We start from the raw sequence: 23,325 nt of genomic DNA on the forward strand, positions 1-23,325 counted from the left end.
TTCTCTCCTCACTAACTCAGCAACCTCCTCGGCTCTCTGTCCCTGTTTCCACACTCGCTTCCATTCTGATTCACTGTGTGTTCCTCTCTCCTTGCACTTCACCATTGGTGCCAAAGTCTTCAGTCACCCTGCCCCTACACTTTGGAACCCTCTCCCATAACACTTCTACATAAGAACATAAATAGGAGCAGGAGTAGGCCATTCGGCCACTCGAGCCTGCCCCGCCATTCAGTAAGATCTTGGCTGATCTGATCTGGGCCTCAACTTCACTTTCCTGCCTGCTCCCCATAACCCTGGACTCCCCTTCTGCCTTTCTTTGAAAAAACCTCTTTAAAGCTTACCTCTTAGCCACCTTCTCCAATTCCACCCTCGCTCCTACTCGTATCTGATTGATAGTGGGGCAGCTTGTGGCATCTTGGTATAGCAAAGGTGCTCCATTATTATGTCAAAGTTGCACCAATAGAATCTTCTCTAGCAGGACATTCAAAGCCACGTTCTCCTGAATGGTACCATCTAGTATTAACACCAATTTGAGTTCTAAAGCAAAATAATAAGTTGTAAAAGATTTCAAATGTTGCACTTGAGTTTAAAATGCTAATGTGCTTATGGTTTTTTCCCCTCCACTGTTGAAGATTGCTGCTAAAATAGATGCCGGGTCACATCTGAACAATTCTACTCCTGTGGTAGATCCTGCAGTCTACGGCTATGGGACTCAGAAACGGACACTGGATGATGGGGGTAAGCCAGTGTGTTGCTGACCAAACTTAACAGCACTTTTGCTTTCTTCTTTCTCAATATTAGAGGTGTTTTGTGCTGATTATATTTGCATAACCTTTACGAGTCGTATTTATGAACGAGATTTAAAATCTTAGCAGAGCGAACATGGCACGGAACATTGGAGCTCTCGTACACTGATCCAGAGTACTGGGTGATCCTTGATGGGTTGGTGCGACTCCCAAGCTTCTATGAGGTACTACAAGGAGGCCAGGCACTTCCTGTTGTGATGGAACCTAGACAAGGCTTGACAATTGTACACTGCTGAACAGCTGGTTTGAGACTTACTGGAGCAGACAAGCCACATACTGGCCAACTCCGCCAAGGTGATGCTTGGCTTTAATGGACAAAGGAAGGGGGCTGTATCCTCTCCTCTCCCCATCCCCGCGCCCCCCCCCCCCCCCCCCCCCCAAGCAGCATGATCCCAGAAAAGCTGTGTTGACTTTCTTTTGGAACAGACATTTACAATGGAACATGGGGGGGGGAGAGAGAAAGAGTGGGACTGCCTCTTACCGTAAATTACCTCTTCCTGTCCATCTTGCTCTCCTCAATTTGTTGGTCCTTCCTTGTATACTTGACCTCCACTTGCCAATGGCTGCCCCAGTGGTAAGAAGAAGGTAAAGCTGCAATAAAATCCAATCATTAATGAATTCATTTGAATGGATAGGCTTTCATTGTTGATCAAGCTTAGAACTAAAGAGACTGTGCTGTCCCCTCATGGCTCTTAAGGCTGTTGCCTTCATGAACAACATAATAAAACAAAAAAAACTTGGAAAAGTTTTTCAATCCACCAGTTTTCTTTTTGTGCATTTCATAACATAAGAAATAGCAGCAGGAGAAAGGCCATTTGGCCTTTCAAGGCTGCTCTGCCATTCAGTAAGATCATGGCTAATCTACCTCAACTCCACCTTCCCGCACTATCCACATATCCCTCGATTCCCTTGCTATCCAAAATTCGATCGATTTCTGTCTTGAATACGCTCAACAATTGAGCATCCACAGCCCTCTGGGGTAGAGAACTCCCAAAGATTCACCACCCTGAGTAAAGAGATTTCTCATCTCAGTCTTAAATGACCGACCCCTTACTCTCCGACTGAGGCATGTTCTAGACTCCCCATCCAGGGGAAACATTTCACAGTTCTGGCTCTAATGTTTAAGTGAAAGAGAAGTGTTGTCAGTTTGAGGTAGTTCACAAAGCTGATAGAAACTGGCTGTCTGCATAGTTTTCTGTTGCCTGTGGAAATTGCTTATCTGCTTGAAGAAAAAATGTCTATGTATGATTGTGAAAAATGTGCCCATTCAACTCTGAAATGAACCTTATTTCAAAAATTGGTATCTGCACGTTGCTCCTCCATTTCTCATTGAAGACATTTTGACCTGATGACTGGTGGGGAAATCCCTGTGCAAGGCATGCATCCGGCAGCATGGTGTTCCGCCTGGTTATTCTTCATTTGGTTGGCGGTCACTGTTAAACGGGTCTCTGGAAATAGCATTTGCTAATGCGTGGTCTAAATGCTGAGGCTGGACTTGTCAGTTTTGTTACAATTCCAAAACTGCTCTTTTAAGAACAAAAATAGGGAAAATATAGTAGCAAAATACTGCGGATGCTAGAAATTTGAAATAAAAACAAAATGCTGGAAATACTCAGCAGGTCAGGCAGCATAGGCACTTTACAGCCTTCCGGACACCACATTGAGTCCAACAATTTCACATCATAATCTCTGCCCCCATTTTCTCAGACAGCAACTGCTGATGATTCTAATATTCCCCTTTGCACCTCTTTTAGATCCATCTTTTGTTTCTTTATTTGTGCCATTACCATCTCCTTTTGCCTTGCACCATTATCCATTTTTGTCATTTAATATCCCCCTGCCTTCCACCCTATCACAGACCTTCCCTTTTGTTCTTTTCTCTCCCCCCACCCTTGCATAAAACCTGTTACACCTTTCACCATTTCCAGTTCTGACGAAGGGTCATCAACCTGAAACGTTAACTCTATTTCTTGTTCCACTGTGCTGCCCAACCTGCTGAGTATTTCCAGCACTCTCTGTTTTTATATTCGTGAAAATATAGTTCCAAGTATGTCGCCCTAAATTATGTTGATTCGTGGAAATGGAGAGTGAGTGATGTGGCACATTTATGTTGCAGAGCTGTTTTGGAAAGCCATTCTGCAGCACCAGATTCATGCCCAATATAGAAACCGTGCTGACTTATTGTAAGACCATTTCTCCAGCAGCCAAGCAGTTATGGACATAGAAGCTGAAGTCACTGTTCCCAATTAGCTGATCGCAATATCTTCCCCAATGACTGGGATGCCCTGTTCAGGCCAGCAAGCACAAACTGTTTTGCTGGCCTGTTAAAACTGCATTCGGGCACTCGGTCTGCTGGCGACCTGAAAACATTGGTGCTTCTAATAGCCAATTTGGTACTAAAGCAAAATACTGCGGATGCTGGAATCTGAAATAAAAACAAAAAATGCTGGAAATCTCAGCAGGTCAGGCAGCGTCTGTGGAGAGAGTGGGTGGGTGGGGGCTTTACTAAATCCAGAGATGTGCACAGGAGGACAAAAAAGGAGAATGTATTTGCATGCATGATTTAACATTCGGAAGCAAGAGTATCTTTTTCTTGTGTAGCTGAGCGGCAAGATAACGTTTTTATAACACAATTGCAGCTCAGTATATGCTGTGTTTTTGGTCTTCTGCCTTCTCCCCCTCCCACTCTCAAAGAACTGTTTTTCTCTGTCTTCATTTTGTAGTTGGAAATGATGAACCCTGCTCTTTATAAATGGTCTGTTCAGTTGATCTGAGTCTGTGGATTTGAAATATAATTCCACTCCTCTGCTGACTCCTTGCCCAGTGCATCACTTTTGGGCGTTCCTTAGAAGTCTGATGGGGCTGCTTTAACTCTTTATCCCATTAAAGATTAATTTCACCCTAGGATTGCTAGCAGTTTTCTACAGCAATTTGAAGTATCTTTTCTTCATTTGCGTTTGTGTTCTTGAACATATGCACCACAGTTGTGCGTTTGCTGTATTTACTGTGTCAGTCCAATTTGATTCAGCTCCACGGTTTATTTTTTAAATGAAGGACTATGTTCAATCTTTGATCCCATGTCCTCCTTTGGCTCGGAGTCCATCTTTTCCTGATTCCACTTCTGTGAAATGCATTGGATGTTTTTCCATGCCAACGACTCTTTCTTTCTAAACGCAAGTTGTTGAATGAACTCACATTTTTAAATCTCCATACTCTGCGCCATGGGACTTATCCTTCACCTTCTTAAAATAAATGTACAAGGAAGATGGTTTTAGCAACCTTCAGGCACTTGCCCATTAAATCAGTTTATATACAAATGTATTTTTCTTAAACCTGTTGTAAGTGCAAATTCCGGTACAAACTGTTGGGGAGACTGTTTCAATTTATAGTTGGGCGAATGTTGATTACCTTGATTTCGTGTTTTGTGGAGCTGCCTTGCAGACAGCAACCTTCAGTGAAATAAATCCGGCAAAAGGCCTAACTGTAAAATAACCAGAACGCACTTTTATTGTGTTTGTTCTGTTTCAGTTGCCTTTCAAAGTTGTCGAATGCTCCTGTTACTAATGTCCACCCCTGCTTTGTGAATTGCTGCTCTCTCTATCTGCCACTGGCTAATGGAAAAACATCAGTATGGATAGAGGAGGAATGTGTAGAATCAGTTATGGGTGCCCTTGTGACATCTCTCAGCTGTACCGAGCATATCTGACCTGCTAGACTGGTGGGTGATTACATGAGGAAGGTTTCTGCTTGGTTGGTGCTAAGCTGTTTATGATAAATACAGGTGTGTGTAACGGTTTCTCACTGAGCTGCAGAGTATAGTACAGCAAGAATGAGCTTTCCCTACTGAGCAGCTGCACCGGAAGGTGTGGTGGCTGCATGGGCAGTCATTTTACTTATTCATGGTATTCTAGTGCTTTGGTGCTACCAATAGGTCGAGTCAAAATGGAAAATGGCTCAATCCAATCTTACAGCGTTTGCCTAGCATCATGTCTGGCCATCTGCACTGACATTTGTAAAGGGTTGTAGCATAATGATAGCAGATCTATATTCTTGAGTTGCATGTAACCAAGATAGGATTGTTGCATGGATGTGGGGGGGGGGGGGGGGGGAAGTAATTTTCAAGGAAATTTTTTCCCTCAAGTTTTCATACATAAACCATTGAGTATCATGTTTATCTAGTATCATGGTTATCTAGAGAGAGCTTTGCTGTAACAACTCACACTTATTCACTTAGTTTTTAAAATGGCACTCATAACTCAAAAGGGTCTGACATGTTGTGCTGTTGTCTAGGTGGATATAGCCAGCCAAGGCACTGGGATTCATTTGGCATGTCGTACCAAAGGTTTAAACTTGCAATATCGCCTAGTATTTAAGGAACCTGCAGTGAGTTATTGCGAAATAACACTCTTATTATGTGCCTTTGTCAAGCTGCCCATGTAGCTGCTGTCGAACTGTGTGCAGGTTGTACCTTCCAGTACCGGTTATGGTCCCGAGACAGGTGTTTTAATCGAAGGCCTCATTCGACAAGGTCCATTCTGGAATCTGCTGCTGTGTGCTCCTCCTGTGTGTTAACACCACAATAAGAGTCTACAGGAGACATCTGCATGAGGAGTATTTGTACTTTCAGACTTTAATTCTCCTTTCCCTTTTCCCAGTAGTGAACCAGCTTGGGGGAATGGTGCATCAAAGGTAAGTAACAGACTGTTGTAATTATTGTGTATCTATAGTATTTATGCAAGTGTTCTCTACAATTTGAAGCTTCCCCAGAGCAATTAGTACCAGATGCTAAAAGTAAAAATACTTCAGAAAGTTTTTTTTAATTGTATGTGATTCCTTGTTTTTGTGTCACACGTGGGCCTATGAGAACGTGTGTGGATGTAGAATCACCCAGTACCGTGGCACTACAATGACACATGCATAATTAACACATGGGGCGCACAATCTGAAAACAAAACTGGCTTGCTTACAGTGATCTCTGCAATACTTCTGCAAAATTTTATACTGGCTTATGTGCTTTGCCGCATAGCTTGTAGTAGTGTAACTGCGTGTTTGGGTTTAGCTGCCATCACCAGTTCCAAACAGTACACTGTAACCACACGGTGGTATTGTGAAGATTTAGTAGTTGTGATTATTCTCGATGCAATGTTTCTGTAGTTGTAAGATGTCTGCATGCATTTTGGGTTTGAGTGGTTCCTGTGGACACATTTGCACCACGCATGTGCCCAACGTTTTCTTTCTCTCCTCCTCTTCTCTCCTACTGTCTTCCCCCCCCCCCCCCCCCCCCCCCCCCCCCCAAAAAACAACTCCTTGGCCACCCCAAAGTATTTTCTAGTGAGATTGTGAAAAGAGCTTGGCTAAAAGTAGCAAGAAGCTGTGGGGTTCCTGCATAATACAGCACAGAAAGGTGAAATCATAGAATTATGACACAGGAGGAGGCCATTCGGCCCATTGTGTTTGTGTTGGTCTAAAAGAGCTACCCAGCCTAATCCCAGTTACCAACACTAGGTCCGTAGCACTGTAGGCCACGGCTCTCTAAGTGCACATCCAAGTACTTTTACAATGTGATGAGGGTTTCTGCCTCTTAACACCCTTTCAGGCAGTGAGTTCCAGACCCGCACCACCCTCTGGGGGAAGAAATGTTTCCTCAACTTCCCTCTAATCCTTCAACCAGCTATTTTAAATCTATGCTCCCTGATTATTGACCCCTCTGCCAAGGGAAAATAGGTCCTTCCTATGCACTCTAGGTTCACAGGTGTTTCAAATTAAGAACCCAAACTACAATCCTCAAGGGTGGAAGATGCTTGTGCATGGATATTTTTAAAGTGTGGTGGCCGTTGTACACCAGTCACCACATGGGCTTGACAGAGCTAGGTCTTGGTCCAGTGACAAGGATTACCCAAGTCAACTGGAAACCTGTTCTGCTGCATGGGCCGAGTGCACACACACATTGCAGTGTGGGCTGCCCGTACTGACCCTGGATCCCTGGCCCTGAACTTTGCGCCTTCCCTGGGCCCCAATCACATCCCTCCACAGTTTCTCGCTGCTCCTTCGCCCTAATCTCGCCGCTCCTGCTGCATCTGCCCACGCTCCAATCACTGACCTGGATCTTGATGATGTCACTCTTCGCTGCCGTCGCCCTCCTGCACCAGCTCGTGCTGTACCTTGTAGTGGCATGCCTCCACGCTGCTCCCAGGGCCGCCGCACGCCGCTCCTTTTATGGCCCCGACCTGCCGCTGATGGCCTTTCGCAGGTCGGGGCCTCCTTGCTGCTCCCGGGCCACCGCATGCTGCTCCTTTTGTGGCCTCCTTCAGGGCGCTCCTTAAAACCTATCTCTTTGACTTGCCCTAATTTCTCCTTGGAAAGTTTCACTATGTTAGAGGTGTTATATAAATACAAGTTGTTGTGATTAAAGCCTGGAAATAGTTTCCTATCATGTAATTTTGTCAATTGTGGAGAGGGATATAATCCAGTTTTCTTGTTATTACAATGTGCATGTAAACCAGGATATTCCAATCTGTTTTTATAATCTTGTAAAATTCCTCTTTCAGGACTATAATGTCTGAAGAGTACAAAGTGCCTGATAAAATGGTTGGATTCAGTAAGTATGAAACTTTTGGAAAATATAAATGGTTTAAGTTGCAGGTTAATTTTTAAATGCACTGAATTGCATTTGAACACTTGTACAAAATGCTCTTTGTGTGAAACGTATTAATGATGCTGATAATGTTACCATGGTAGATTGATCTCTTGTTTTTTTGGAAGTTAGAATTGCTGCTGGATCTCAGGATGTTTGTTGCAGGGTTGGATGTTTTGAGCATGTTTTATATTTTTTAAAAAAGGGACTCGGTGTTTGCTTTATTTCAATCAGTGCAAATTGGTGCAGAAATACGGTGGAGGAGGATTTTCTGCAATATTAGGGATGGTTTTCTCGACCAATATGTCGAGGAACCAACTAGAGGGCTGGCCATCCTAGACTGGGTGATGTGTAATGAGAAAGGACTAATTAGCAATCTTGTTGTGCGAGGTCCCTTAGTGAAGAGTGACCATAATATGGTAGAATTCTTTATTAAGATGGAGAGTGACACAGTTAATTCAGAGACTAGGGTCCTGAACTTAAGGAAAGGTAATTTCAATTCGGCGAGAGGCGGAGCGGGGAGATCAAGACGGCCTACTTAAGGCCCAACTTCGAGGAGGCTTGGGAGTCGGCGAGAGGCGGAGCGGGGCGATTGAAGCGGCCTACTTAAGGCCCAACTTCGAGGAGGCTCGGGAGTCGGCGAGAGGCGGAGCGGGGAGATCGAGGCGGCTTCCTTAAGGACCAACTTCGTGGAGGCATGCTTGTGCAGCTGCAGCAGGGAGGCAAAGTAGAAAGAAATCGAAAGGTGACGTCACAGCCAATGGGGTAAGTGATTGGTAAGTAGCTTTTCTTTTTTCTTTATCAGTAAGTAACCTTTAGCATTGTTGCCAAATTAAGTTTATCTAAGGGTTAAGTCATGGCAGGACAGCTTGGATACATGTTATGCTCCTCCTGTACTATGTGGGAAGTCAGGGATGCTTCCCGTGTCCCTGACGACTACGTGTGCGGGAAGTTATCCGCCTCCAGCTCCTGACGGACCGCATTGCGGAACTGGAGCTGAGGGTGAATTCACTCTGGAGCGTGCACGATGTTGAGAATGATGTGAATAGCACATTTAGTGACTTGGTCTTACCACAGGTAGAGGGTCCACAGCCAGATAGGGAATGGAAGACCAACAGGAAGAGCAGTGCAAGGAAGGTAGTGCAGGGATCCCCTGCGGTCATCCCCCTGCAAAACAGATACACCGCTTTGAGTACTGTTGAGAGGGATGACTCATCAGGGGAGAGTAGCAGCAGCCAAGTTCATGGCACCGTGGCTGGCTCTGCTGCACAGGAGGGCAGGAAAAAGAGTGGGAGAGCGATAGTGATGGGGGATTCAATTGTAAGGGGAATAGATAGGCGTTTCTGCGGCTGCAACTGAGACTCCAGGATGGTATGTTGTCTCCCTGGTGCAAGGGTCAAGGGTGTCTCGGAGCGGGTCCAGGATATTCTGATGCACCACGCCAGTTGTCGTGGTGCATATAGGTACCAATGATATAGGTAAAAAACGGGATGAGGTCCTACAAGACGAATTTAGGGAGCTAGGAGTTAAATTAAAAAGTAGGACCTCAAAAGTAGTAATCTCAGGATTGCTACCAGTGCCACGTGCTAGTCAGAGTAGGAATCGCAGGATAGCTCAGATGAATACGTGGCTTGAGCAGTGGTGCAGAACGGAGGGATTCAAATTCCTGGGGCATTGGAACCGGTTCTGGGGGAGGTGGGACGAGTACAAACTGGACGGTCTGCACCTGGGCAGAACCGGAACCAATGTCCGAGGGGAAGTGTTTGCTAGTGCTGTTGGGGAGGAGTTAAACTAACATGGCAGGGGGATGGGAACCTATGCAGGGAGACGGAAATAAAATGGAGTCAGAAGCAAAAGATAGCAAGGAGAAAAGTGTGTTAAAAAGACAAGCCTGAAGGCTCTGTGCCTCAATGCGAGGAGTATTCGGATTAAGGTGGACGAATTAACTGTGCAGATAGCAGTTAACGGATATGATGTAATTGGCATCACGGAGACATGGCTCCAGTGTGACCAAGGCTGGGAACTCAACATCCAAGGGTATTCAGCATTTAGGAAGGATAGACAGAAAGGAAAAGGAGGTGGGGTGGCGTTGCTGGTTAAAGAGGAAATTAATGCAATAGTAAGGAGGGACATTAGCCTGGATGATGTGGAATCGATATGGGTGGAGCTGCGGAATTCCGAAGGGCAGAAAATACTATTGGGAGTTGTGTACAGACCACAATAGTAGTAATGAGGTTGGGGACAGCATCAAACAAGAAATAAGGGATGTGTGCAATAAAGGTACAGCAGTTATCATGGGCGACTTTAATCTACATATAGATTGGGCTAACCAAACTGGTAGCAATGCGGTGGAGGAGGATTTCCTGGAGTGTATTGGGGATGGTTTTCTAGACCAATATGTCGAGGAACCAACTAGAGAGCTGGCCATCCTAGACTGGGTGATGTGTAATGAGAAGGGACTAATTAGCAATCTTGTTGTGCGAGGTCCCTTGGGGAAGAGTGACCATAATATGGTAGAATTCTTTATTAAGATGGAGACTGACACAGTTAATTCGGAAACTAGGGCCCTGAACTTAAGGAAAGGTAACTTCGACGGTATGAGGCGTGAATTGGCTAGAATAGACTGGCAAAGGTTACTTCAAGGGTTGATGGTGAATAAGCAATGGCTAACATTCAGGTGAATTTATAATGGGGAACAAAGAAATGGCAGACCAATTGAACAAATACTTCGGTTCTGTCTTCACGAACGAAGACACAAATAACCTTCTGATTATACTAGAGGACAGTAGGTTTAGTGAGAAGGAGGAACTGAAGAATATCCTTATTAGGTGGGAAATTGTTTTAGGGAAATTGATGGGATTGAAGGCCGAAAAATCTCCCGGGGTCTGATTGTCTGCATCCCAGAGTACTTAAGGAAGTGGCCCTAGAAATAGTGGATGCATTGGTGATCATTTTCCAACAGTCTTATCGACTCTGGATCAGTTCCTATGGACTGGAGTGTAGCTTAATGTAACACCACTTTTTAAAAAAAGGAGGGAGAGAGAAAATGGGTAATTTTCGACCAGCTAGCTTGACATCAGTAGTGGGGAAAATGTTGGAATCAGTCATTAAGGATGAAATAGCAGCGCATTTGGAAAGCAGTGACAGGATCGGACCAAGTCAGCATGGATTTATGAAAGAGAAATCATGCTTGACGAATCTTCTGGAATTTTTTGAGGATGTAACTAGCAGAGTGGACAAGGGAGAACCAGTGGATGTGGTGTATTTGGACTTTCAAAAGGCTTTTGACAAGGTCCCGCGCAAGAGATTGGTGGGCAAAATCAAAGCGCATGGTATTGGGGGTAATGTACTGACGTGGATAGAGAACTGGTTGGCAGACAGGAAGCAGAGAGTTGGGATAAATGGGTCCTTTTCAGAATGGCAGGCAGTGACTAGTGGAGTGCCGCAGGGCTCAGTGCTGGGACCCCAGCTATCATTAATGATTTAGATGAAGGAATTCAGTGTAATATCTCCAAGTTTGCGGATGACTCTAAACTGGGTGGCGGTGTAAGCTGTGAGGAGGACGCTAAGAGGCTGCAGGGTGACTTGGACAGGTTAGGTGAGTGGGCAAATGCATGGCAGATGCAGTATAATGTGGATAAATGTGAGGTTATCTATTTTGGGGGCAAAAACGTGAAGACAGAATATTATCTGAATGGCGGCAGATTAGGAAAAGGGGAAGTGCAACGAGACCTGGGTGTCATGGTTCATCAGTCACTGGAAGTGGGCATGCAGGTACAGCAGGCGGTGAAATAGGCAAATGGTATGTTGGCCTTCATAGCTAGGGGATTTGAGTATAGGAGCAGGGCGGTCTTACTGCAGTTGTACAGGGCCTTAGTGAGGCCTCACCTGGAATATTGTGTACAGTTTAGGTCTCCTAATCTGAGGAAGAAAGTTCTTGCTATTGAGGGAGTGCAGCAAAGGTTCACCAGACTGATTCTAGGGATGGCTGGACTGTCATATGAGGAGAGACTGGATCAATTGGCCCTTTATTCACTGGAGTTTAGAAGGATGAGAGGGGATCTCATTGAAATGTATAAGATTCTGAAGGGACTGGGCAAGTTAGATGCGGGAAGAATGTTCCTGATGTTGGGGAAGTCCAGAACCAGGGGTCATAGTCTTAGGATAAGGGGTAGGCTATTTAGGACTGAGATGAGGAGAAACTTCTTCAGTCACCGAGAGTTGTTAACCTGTGGAATTCCCTACCGCAGAGCGTTGTTGATGCCAGTTCATTGGATATATTCAAGAGGGAGTTGGATATGGCCCTTACGGCTAAGGGGATCAAGGGGTATGGAGAGAAAGCAGGAAAGGGGTACTGAGGGAATGATCAGCCATGATCTTATTGAATGGTGGTGCAGGCTCGAACAGCCGAATGACCTACTCCTGCACCTATTTTCTATGTTTCTATGTATGAGATGTGAATTGGCTAGAATAGACTGGCAAATTATACTTAAAGGGTTGATGGTGGATAGGCAGTGGCAAACATTTAAAGATCACATGGATGAACTGCAACACTTGTACATCCCTGTCTGGAGTAAAAATAAAATGGGGAAGGTGGCTCAACCGTGGCTAACAAGGGAAATTGAGGATCGTGTTAAATCCAAGGAAGAGGCGTATAAATTTGCCAGAAAAAGCAACAAACCTGAGGACTGGGAGAAATTTAGAATTCAGCAGAGGAGGACAAAGGGTTTAATTAGGAGGGGGAAAATAGAATATGAGAGGAAGCTTGCTGGGAATATAAAAACTGACTGCAAAAGCTTCTATAGATATGTGAAGAGAAAAAGATTAGTGAAGACAAACGTAGGTCCCTTGCAGTCAGAATCAGGTGAATTTATAATGGGGAACAAAGAAATGGCAGACCAATTGAACAAATATTTTGGTTCTGTCTTCATGAAGGAAGACACAAATAACCTTCCGGAAATACTAGGGGACCAAGGATCTAGCGAGGAGGAGGAACTGAACGAAATCCTTATTATTCAGGAAATTGTATTAGGGAAATTGATGGGATTGAAGGCTGATAAATCTCCAGGGCCTGATAGTCTGCATCCCAGAGTACTTAAGGAAGTGGCCCTAGAAATAGTGGATGCATTGGTGATCATTTCCCAGCAATTTATCAACTCTGGATCAGTTCCTATGGACTGGAGGGTAGCTAATGTAACGCCACTTTTTTAAAAAGGAGAGAGAGAGAAAACTGGGAATTATAGACTGGTTAGCCTGACATCGGTAGTGGGGAAAATGTTGGAATCAGTTATTCAAGATAAAATAGCAGCGCATGTGGAAAGCAGTGATAGGATCGGTCCAAGTCAGCATCGATTTATGAAAGGGAAGTCATGCTTGAAAAATCTTCTTCTAGAATTCTTTGAGGATGTGACTAGTAGAGTGGACAAGGGAGAACCAGTGGATGTGTATTTGGACTTTCAAAAGGCTTTTGACAAGGTCCCACACAAGATTGGTGTGCAAAATTAAAGCACATGATATTGCGGGTAATGTATTGACGTGGATAGAGAACTGGTTGGCAGACAGGAAGCAGAGAGTAGGGATAAACGGGTCCTTTTCAGAATGGCAGGCAGTTACTAGTGGGGTGCCGCAGGGCTTAATGCTGGAACCCCAGCTATTTACAATATACATCAATGATTTAGATGAAAGAATTGAGTGTAATATCTCCCAAGTTTACAGATGACACTAAGCTGGTGGCAGTATGAGCTGTGAGGAGGTGCTAAGAGGCTGCAGGGTGACTTGGACAGGTTAGGTGAGTGGGAAAATGCATGGCAGATGCAGTATAATGTGGATAAATGTGAAGTTATCCACTTTGGTGGCAAAAACATGAAGGCAGAATATTATCTGAATGGCGGCAGATTAGGAAAAGGGGAGGTGCAACGAGACCTGGGTGTCATGGTACATCAGTCATTGAAAGTTCGTATGTAGGTACAGCAGGTGGTGAAGAAGGCAAATGGCATGTTGGCCTTCATAGCTAGGGGATTTGAGTATAGGAGCAGGGAGGTACCTATTTTCTATGTTTCTATGAAACTAGTTAGCACGAATGTGTTGGGTGAAATCAGATTGTTTTGAAGTCCGATAGCCGGATTGGTACGTGATGCATAAAGCTGCTGCAGAGTGCTAACACATGATTATATGGGTACGATAGCACAGTGGTTATGTTAGTGGACTAGTAATCCAGAGGCCTGGACTAATGATCCAGAGACACGAGTTCAAATACCACCACGACAACTGGGGAATTTAAATTCAATTAAATAAATTTGGAATATTAAAAAAGCTAGCATGGAACTACTAGATCGTCATTAAAAACTCATCGGGTTCACTGATCTCCTTTTAGGGAAGGAAATCTGCCGTCCTTACCCGGTCTGGCCTATGTGTGACTCCAGACCCACAGTAATGTGGATGACTCTGAACTGCCCTCCGAAATGACCTAGCAAGCCACTCCGTTGTATTCAAGAAGGTGGCTCACACCACCTTTTCGAAGGCAAATAGGAATGGGCAATAAATGCTGGCCTTGCCGGCGATGTCCACATTCCGTGAATGAATAAAAAAAAAACATGATTTCACACTCTAGTTTTTGTGTGCATGGCAGGTTCCTGACTTCAGCTGGTTTCGGTTCTGGGAGAGAAAGCGGGTGGGGAAAGAAGTCTTTCACTGGAGGGTTACCTGATTCGGGTTGATATTGTACACCACGTAGTTGCTGGTACATTTTACAGAGGAATGAAAGATGTCAACCTAGTGATTGACTGACTTGTGCGGGAGAGGAGGGGGGTGGGGGGAAGGGGGGGTGGGAGGAGAAGGAAAAAGTCCAGGGAGGTTTATTTTGCATTTTATCTTTCATCCCTTTGCAGATTTTTTTCAACTGTTCAGAAAGTGACTGGTGTGAGATGCAGCTGGTCAATTTGCCACGCCGCAATCAGAAAGAGCATAGGACTTCAGTCACTGGCTCCACGCTTCATTTTAAAAAGAACAAAACAGTAATTTGATAGGATGTGAGTTCAGTACAGCAGAATTTGAATACTTGGGCATTGCTGATCTTGGCTGCACTGTCTCGGGAGATGGTGAACCGATTAGAGATGTTCTGCCTAATAGGGAGTGTCACCTTTGGTTGCTCTTGCACACCTAATGGCTAGTTACAGGGCAATATTTGCAGAAGCCTAGCAATGGATTGCCTGCTTATACTTCCAGTTAGGGAGAGAAGCTTTTAATGGATTTATAAAAGCATTTCTATAAACCTACAGGTCATCACTTTTAGTAACTCTTTGAATAAGTGGTTTGATTTGACATTATGCCCATTTTGCCTGTATGAGCTGCAGTTCAGAATGGAATGGAATCCATATACCTGTATCTGATTGCAATGTTGCACTTTAACTTGGTTACCGCTGCAGAGGATTAATTTTGAAGAATATGGGAGTTTAACGCAAGGCAAAGTTTTGAAATTCTGCAGTATCCCCAAAGACTGTCGAGATGTTGGCTTATTTTTGTTACCCTACTTCTGCCACCCAGTTTCCTCCTTCAGCCACGTGCGCCATGAGTTTCTATGTGCTGATTAACACTTCTACGTAATCTCTTTGTGGGAACTGCTTTGCTGTGGAGCAGGACCTACTGTGTCCTCCATAAGAGCATAACAAGCAGGAGCAGGCCATGCAGACCCTCGAGCCTACTCAGCTATTCAATAAGATCATGGCTGATCTTCGACCTCAACTCCACTTTCTCGCTCGATCTCCATATTCCTTAAATTCCCAAGAGTCCAAAAATCTATCTATCCCCGCCTTGAACGGCTCAGCAACCACAGCCCTCTGAGGAGGGGAATTCCAAAGATTCACAACCCTCGGAGTGAAGAAATTCCTCCTCATCAAGGGAATTAAGGGTTAAGGGGAGCAGGCGGGTAAGTGGAGCTGAGTCCACGGCCAGATCGGCCATGATCTTGTTGAATGGCGGAGCAGGCTCGAGGGGCTAGATGGCCTACTCCTGTTCCTAATTCTTATGTTCTTATGTTCTCAGTCATAAATGACCAACCCCTCATCCTGATATGCCCCCTAATTCTAGACTCTCCCGCCAGGGGAAACAATCTCTCAGCATCTACCCTGTCAATCACCCATCAGAATCTTAAATGTTTCAATGAGATCACCACTCATTCTTCTAAACTCCAGAGAGTATAGGCTCCTCTTATGCTGGTGGAATGTTCTTTTTTATTGCCCGAGCTGAGAATTGGAAAAACTCACAGCTTGGGCACAGTGTAGTTTGAATACTGAGATGTTAACTAGCACCCCCATTTTGAGTCCCAACATACTGCTGTTGAGATGCTTGCTTTAAATATTGTTTAAATGTAACGGAGATAACTCTTTATAGTTCCTCACAGATGGCTGTCCTAATGTTCAATATATTTTGAACGCTGCATATTTTTAGGTAGGTCGTATTCAAATCCAGTCTATATAGGCCAGAACAGGGCTGCTTTCTCTTTAAGGTCATATTGATATTCCTGTTATCCCATTGACTCAGATTATTGCTATTGCTCTCTTTAGTAATTGGCAGGGGAGGAGAACAGATATCTCGGATACAGATGGAATCTGGCTGCAAGATTCAGATTGCACCTGGTAAGCACTTGGCTGTTTAGATTAGGCTAGATCACCTTCAGTTTCTGGTTTTTAAAAAAAAAATTATATATTCATACACCTTAAGTCTATTTTAAAAATTGTATGTTTGTCTTTGATATTGTGATGTAATCCTGCTACCATTATTGTCCAAGTTGATGTGCAATATTGATACTGTTCTAGCATGATAAAAAATTGTCTTAAATGCTTCTGTAGTAATGCTGTGGTACCAGGAACTCTCATTTCCCGTCGAGCTAACTTTCCTTTTTGCACCCCCCCCCCGCCAAGATAGTGGAGGTCTCCCAGAAAGGTCCTGCACATTAACAGGCTCCCCAGAGAACATAGAGTAAGTGTTGTCCGTCTTCTGTTCTCCTGAGTACATGTTTGACATATTAAGCTGCTGTACAGTCTGGTGTATAATTCGCACTTTCATGCATGCTCTTGTATCTTTGTATCCAACCTCCCACAAATGTTCTTACCTTGCCGACCATCCTCTCCTCCCCCCACCAAAGCCTCGGGGCGCTGAGATTAATCACAGCACACTTACTGCTGCTCTGACTTGACACCCTGGAACCTAGTCGCCTCTGCAGCCTAGTGCTGACTGGTCCCTTGACCTATTAAGGACACGGGGTCACCAAATTCTATTCATCCAAGATCCACTTACCAACACTTGATCTAACTGAGGTCTAGAACCAACTCTGCATGTTCAGCTGCTATAAAACCGCTCCGAGTATTTCAGCATGCTGCACATTTATTTCTGTCCAGTGTCAAAAGGAGAAAGTTGAATTTCACTTTAAACTGGAAGAATTGCTAAACTTCTGCAGAAAATAGATTTCGATGTTGCTTTAGTTGACTCCAGCAGGTTGGAATGGGCAAGGCAAGATAGGTGACTGTCACATTTATTGCCTCGCATGAAAAAGCAAATGTTGTATAGCTGACTTCATTTGAGCGATGATTAACCAAATATAAACAGAAGATGACAGAAGTTGGCGGATAGCTGTACTGCCAAGTCTTGCGTGGTCCACAGGGTGGTTCCAAGACCTGACATCGGGGTCTGCCTCTGAGGACCTCTGCACGAAAGAAAGAAAGAATTGGGATTTATATAGCGCCTTTCACGACTACTGGACGTCTCAAAGCACTTTACAGCCAATGAAGTACTTTTGGAGAGTAGTCACTGTTGTAATGTGGGAAACTAACTAGGACAAAAGTTTAAATATAGGGAACTTATACATTAGAATGATTTGCATGGTTGTTACTAGTAACTATGAAATAAGACTCAAATGGTGGTGTGACTTATAAGCCCTATAGGGTTTGTTTAAAGACACATTTTTTTTTACTGAATGTCTCGTGTTGGAATGCCTTTTTCCACACTGTGGTATGACCATGATGTCATTTCTAGCACAAAAGACTGTAAAAGCAGCGGCGCATTTGCTCGTGGCTTGTAATCTTTTGCTCTCAATGTGTCTGAGCAACATTCTCACCTTCAGATTCCCAGTCCTCTGCAAATGATGCATTTTGAGTCATCGTGAAGAGATGCACGAGAATGGCTTGTGGTGATACCTCCTCTTGTTCCTTCCCTCTCCTTTCAAAATATAAGGCAGCTCCCAGCCTCTGCTTGATGTCTGCACCGGATTGGAAAGATGGAATGGAGGGCTTCGAGCTGTAAATCTGTGTCCTGTGCTACAGCACATCAAAGTGCTGGTGTGTTGAAACCCCATCCCGGGGAAATCAGGCTCACTATCTGCCTGAAATGGACTGAATTTTTCTGGAAGCTAAGTATTTAACAAGCCCTTTAATATTTTGACCAAAGCAAATCTTCAACCAGCTAACAAAACTAAATGATTGTAGCAAAGGTTTACATCCGTCTGATACTACCACATTCCTGTGACGTATTTTGTTGAATATAATTTCATTACGCCAGTCATGCAAACTTGTTTGAGTTGTATAGTCTGTACTTTTAAGACTATGACTTGGCCTTTCACTGTGATGTGCTGGTTTATTAATCAGAGAAGCGAAAAGACTCCTCGGACAGATTGTGGATCGGTGTCGGAACGGACCTGGCTTTCACAATGACATCGATAGCTCCAACAGCGCCATACAGGAAATCCAAATCCCAGCCAGCAAAGTGGGTCTCGTCATCGGCAAAGGAGGGGAAACCATTAAACAACTGCAGGTAAGAGAAGCCTGTGACAATATGACGGAGTCCGTTTAATCATATCGCACATCTTCAATCACTACAAACATATTGTGTTCTCAAAATCTGAGAATTACTGTGGGCCCAACAATTTACTGGTCAGACTTCCTACAGTGTGTGTGGACTTTCAGGTAGACTGATGCATTCAGACAGTTAGCCTGCTGTCCTGAATTCATCAGTACAGAGCCCATTTCACAGTGTCGTGTCCACATTTATTTAAGTGCGTTGCTCCTGATTTGTTAGAGGAAAGCTCAATTAAGCTCATACATTTTAATTTTCAATGCTTTAAATTCATGGCCTCGAATTGCTTCCACCAATGACAAACCTGTAACTTCCAGTATTTCATAGAATCATAGAAATTTATAGCACGGAAGGAGGCCATTTTGGCCCATCGTGTCCACGCCGGCCGCCAAAGAGCTATCCGGTCTGATCCTGCTTTCCCGCTCTCGGTCCGTAGCCTTGTAAATTACGGCACTTCAAGTGCATATCCAAGTACTTTAAAAATATTTCACCCTTATGTGTTATAGTTCAAAATTTCTTCAGATACACACTGGTGGGACATTATTTACCGCACCCTATGTTTTGTGGGACATTATTTGCCACCTATTTTTTTCATAGTTCAGTTGGACAAATTATGAAAAGTTTATGCATCAACTTGAAATTCTAGTTGCAGTGCTCCAGTATTTCTCTGTGTCTCTGCTTTTTGTCGTGGTCTGCTTAGGCACAGACCAGTTGCATACTTTAAATCAATGTTGTATAGAACCTTGGTTAGACCACACTTGGAGTACTGTGAACATACTATTTAAAAAAAGGATATAGAGGCACTGGAGACAGTGCAAAAAAGACTTTGCTAGGATGATACCAGAACTGAGGGGTTATAAACTATCATGAAATATTGAACAGGCTGGAGCCCCTTCCTCTGGAAAAGAGAAGGCTGAGGAATGACCTGATCAAGGTCTTCAAGATTATGAACGGTTTTGAAAGGGTAGACGTGGAGATGTTTTCACTTGCGGGCAAGACCAGAACTAGGGGCCATAAATATAAGATAGTTGCTAATAACACCAATAAGGAATTCAGGAGAAACTTCTTTATTCAGAATGGTGAGACTGTGGACCTTGCTACCACAGGGAGTAATTGAGGTGAACAGCATAGATGCATTTAAAGGGAAGCTAGATAAATACATGAGGGAGCAAGGAATAGAAGGATATGTCAACAGGGTTAGAAGGGTTAGAGGAGGCTCGTGTGGAGCATAAACACTGGCATGGACCTGTTGAACCGAATGCCCTATTTCTGTGCTGTAAATGCTGTGTAATGTAATACTATGTAATGTAACCTTCCTGCTTCAATTAGAAGGTTGTGCATTCAAATCCCACTAAATCTAGGCTGACACTTCAATGCAATTCCGAGAGAGTGCTGCATTGTTGGAGGTGCTGTTTTTTTGGTTGAAACATTAATCCAAACCTGTTAAGGTGGTACTATTCAAAGAGGAAAGGGGTTCTCCCCGTGTCCTGGCCAACATTTATCCCTCAACCAACACCGCCACAACCAATAAATGGCCATTTATCTTGCTGCTTGTGGAACCTTGATGTCCACAAGTTGGCTGCTGTGTTTGTCTATATAACAACTTCAACAGTGCTTCAATGTCTGTGAAGCATTTTGGGGCGTTCTGAAAAGCTAGTTAAATGTAAATGTGTTTTAATTTTCTTCCATTCATTTGCATATATCTCAAGTCTCTAATGCAAACAGCCCTTTTTAATTTAGGATTAATCCATCAATGAGGCGGGGTGGGGGGGCGGAGGTGGTGGTGGTGGGGAGGAGGAAACAACATTAAGTACAGCTCTTTGCAAACCTCCAGGCCCACAAAAATTGGAAGGGCACAAACCATCGAGTATGAAATACCACCACAAGCCACAAGTAGAACCACGTTACCTGGGATCTGTGGGCTGGATAGCTGGGGCTCACAGACTGCAAGTGACCCATGGGTCATTGTCTGAACGCCCCTGGCTGCTGCATCGTGCTTTCTGCTGCAGTTTGGCCCACTGCTGTTTTATTTCTGGCCCTCTTAACAGCTTCAAGAAATTGCTGCGCATGCTCCTACAATAGTGGTGATCTCAGTCCTGGCATAATGAAGCAGGTAATTTGACTGACATTGTCACTTAATGTCTCTTGAAGGTATCATTCCATCTCAACCAGCCCTAATTTTGCTCTGTAGCATTTGAATAGCATTCAGCAAAATGTAAATTGAACTTGTAATACGGTTCGACTATCTTTCATCCTGTGTTTTTGGGCTGGTAGAGAGGAGAGAGAAAAAAATAGATACTTGCTGCTAATGAGCAGCTATGGTGGTTATATAAGAAAAAGGCATACTAAACTGGCTCTCGTGCAGTTCACCCCGCATAGCTGCGGATACCTGAAGGTGCTTCACCAGGATTGCTCGGTGATGTCATGCATCTAGTTAGGGCGTGGGACAGTTTTTGAGTGTATGCAGACTTTCAATCTAATTAGTGTTGTGCAGTCTTTAGCGTCCTTTGCAACAGTTTTAAACTTAAACATGCTCCGCTTGCGGCAATGAACAGTGCTGTAATAAATCCTTATTTTATGTGCAACAAGGATTCTTTGGATAGATACAAATTAGGCTTGTGGCTTTTAATGGAAGCTCCAGGATAAGGCTACACGTGGGCCTTGTCCTTTAGTTTCTGGCTCATCCAAAGGTGCCCTTGGTTAACTGTTTCAAAAATTGCTAATGAGGTGGGTGTTCTTCCAAATGGACTTGACGTTCCAAGCACAGAACCATGTCGCTGCATCATTTGAGCCTTGCAGGACCCTCTGCTTTGTATTTTCAGTGAGTAGTCCGGGGGAGTGAGAAAGGGGGGGGGGGCGAGGAGGGGAGTGAGAAGGGGGGGCAGGGAGGAGAGTGAGAAGGGGGGGGGGAGGGGAGGATGGGGAGGGAAGGGAGAAGGGGGGGGAGAGAAGGGGGGGGGAGGGAAGGGGAGGACTGGGAGGGAAGGGAAAGGGGGGGAGGGAAGGGGAGGACTGGGAGGGAAGGGAAAGGGTGGGGAGGGAAGGGAGAAGGGGGGGTGTGGGGAGGGAAGGGAGAAGGGGGGGTGTGGGGAGGGAAGGGAGAAGGGGGGGAGGGAAGGGGAGGACTGGGAGGAAAGGGGGGATGCGGGGAGGGAAGGGAGAAGGGGGGGTGGGGGGGGACGGGGAGGGAAGGGAGAAGTGAGAAAAGGTGGCAGGTGGAGAGGGCAGGAAGAGGGGTGGGGGAGGGGGGAGAAGGAGTAGGGAAGAGAGAACGTGGCAGGGAGGGAAGAGAGATTGGGGGGCGTTGAGTGGTGCGGGAGGAGAGAGAGAAGTCCACTGATGGCCCAAGTAATGTCATATTTTCACAGCCCAGCGATGGAAATACAAAGATGGAAATCGAGATTCCAGGCACCTCATCGCTTTTTTAAAACACGATCCTTGCGGGGGGGTGGGGGGGGGTGCTTTTGTCGCTGAATAACATGGGATGAGGCAATCTTAGCTTGGAGTATTTCATTAACTGAACTTTGTCCCATTTGTTAGAGGCTGTCCATAAACTGTAATCATTTTTGCCAGAGGCTGTTAATGTTCCATAATGTTTCATTTCTTTCTTTTGAAACTGCACTTTTTAAGTAGAGAGAATAGAAAAGAGGAGGAAATACTTCGAACATATGTAAAAATATGACCCATCTGAATTTTTTCTTGCTGTGTGATTGAAAGAACACTGGGAACATTTACAATCCTTTCTCTGGGTGTGTAATGTGGGCAAATCACTTTGTAATTTGAATAGCAATAGGTCAGAAGAAATTATGGTATAGTTTGGTATATTGGGATCAATTTTATTGTGGCTACTTGGCACAGATCATGAATCTTCATGGGCCATCTATGTCTTTGCTTTTCAGAAATCCTCTACTGTGAGACCGTTATCTATTCAGTGATCACTTTCAGTGACAATTGCATCTCCTTTTTGTGGCAAATACAAGTGTAAATCTACCTACTTGTTTGATTCTGAGCCACTTTATCCCTTTTTAAAGGGGGGTAGATTTACATTGTTGAGGATCTAACTCGAAATTTAAAGAAACACCCATGACTAGGGCCCCAAGTTTCCACATGATTTGCTCCTGATTTTTAGGAGCGACTGGGTGTAGAACGGAGTATCTTTAGAAATCGGAATTTTCGTCATTTAGTTTGCTCCAGTTCTAGTCAGTTAGAACTGTTTCACTTTGGAACAGAAATTTTTTTGCAAAAGGGGGTGTGCCCGGCCACTTAAGCCTGTTTCAAAGTTTCGTCAGTGAAAACTTACTCCAAACTAACTTAGAATGGAGTAAGTGAAGATTTTTGTACGCTTGAAAAAACCTTGTCTACACTTTAAAAAATCAGGCGTAGGTTACAAATCAGGCGTAGGGAATGGTGGGGGGGGGGGGGGTTTAAAGGGAAGTTTACAACATTAAACACTTCAGTTTTACAAATAAAGAGCACCTATTTTCTATGTTTCTATGTTAAATGATAAATACATCAATAAATCAACCAATAAATCCATCAAAAAAAATTAATAAGAAATAATTTTTTTTTTAAATCAATAAATAAAACATTTTCTACTTACCCACTGCAGCACCGGGAGCCCTCCAACAGCGTGCTGGGATATCCCCCCCCCCCCCCCCCCCAGTGTGTCAGTGTCTCTATCTCTCTGTGTGTCTCTCATTCTCTGTCCTGTCAGTGTCTGTGTTTCTGACAGCGAGGGAAAGGAGATGAGGGGGGGGGAAGGAGATGAGGGGGGTGGAAAGGAGATGGGGGGGGGGGGGGGAAAGGAGATGGGGGGGGGGGGAAAGGAGATGAGGGAGGGGGGAAAGGAGATGAGGGAGGGGGGGGAAAAGGAGATGAGGGAGGGGGGGGAAAGGAGATGGAGGGAGGGGGGGAAAGGAGATGAGGGAGGGGGGGAAAGGAGATGAGGGAGGGGGGGGGAAGGAGATGAGGGAGGGGGGGGAAAGGAGATGAGGGAGGGGGGGGAAAAGAGATGGGGGGGGGGGGGGAAAGGAGAATGAG

General features: G+C 44.6%; 1 protein-coding gene across 6 annotated transcripts in view; it reads left to right on the forward strand.

The window, feature by feature from the left end:
- fubp3 (far upstream element (FUSE) binding protein 3) overlaps nucleotides 1-23,325 on the forward strand; it is a 131,120-nt gene that overhangs the window by 37,455 nt on the left and 70,340 nt on the right. For 5 of the 6 annotated variants that reach the window (XM_070863787.1, XM_070863789.1, XM_070863790.1 and 2 more), the window contains exons 2-7: nucleotides 633-738; nucleotides 5,462-5,495; nucleotides 7,355-7,404; nucleotides 16,002-16,073; nucleotides 16,359-16,416; nucleotides 18,078-18,243. In XM_070863787.1, the coding sequence (XP_070719888.1) occupies nucleotides 633-738; nucleotides 5,462-5,495; nucleotides 7,355-7,404; nucleotides 16,002-16,073; nucleotides 16,359-16,416; nucleotides 18,078-18,243 (486 nt within the window). The remainder of the gene's footprint in view (nucleotides 1-632; nucleotides 739-5,461; nucleotides 5,496-7,354; nucleotides 7,405-16,001; nucleotides 16,074-16,358; nucleotides 16,417-18,077; nucleotides 18,244-23,325) is intronic. The other variant, XM_070863788.1, reaches the window with a different exon arrangement.

Source organism: Pristiophorus japonicus, chromosome 20 (assembly GCF_044704955.1).
Source record: "Pristiophorus japonicus isolate sPriJap1 chromosome 20, sPriJap1.hap1, whole genome shotgun sequence".
In the NCBI taxonomy this organism is placed as follows: Eukaryota; Metazoa; Chordata; class Chondrichthyes; family Pristiophoridae; genus Pristiophorus; species Pristiophorus japonicus.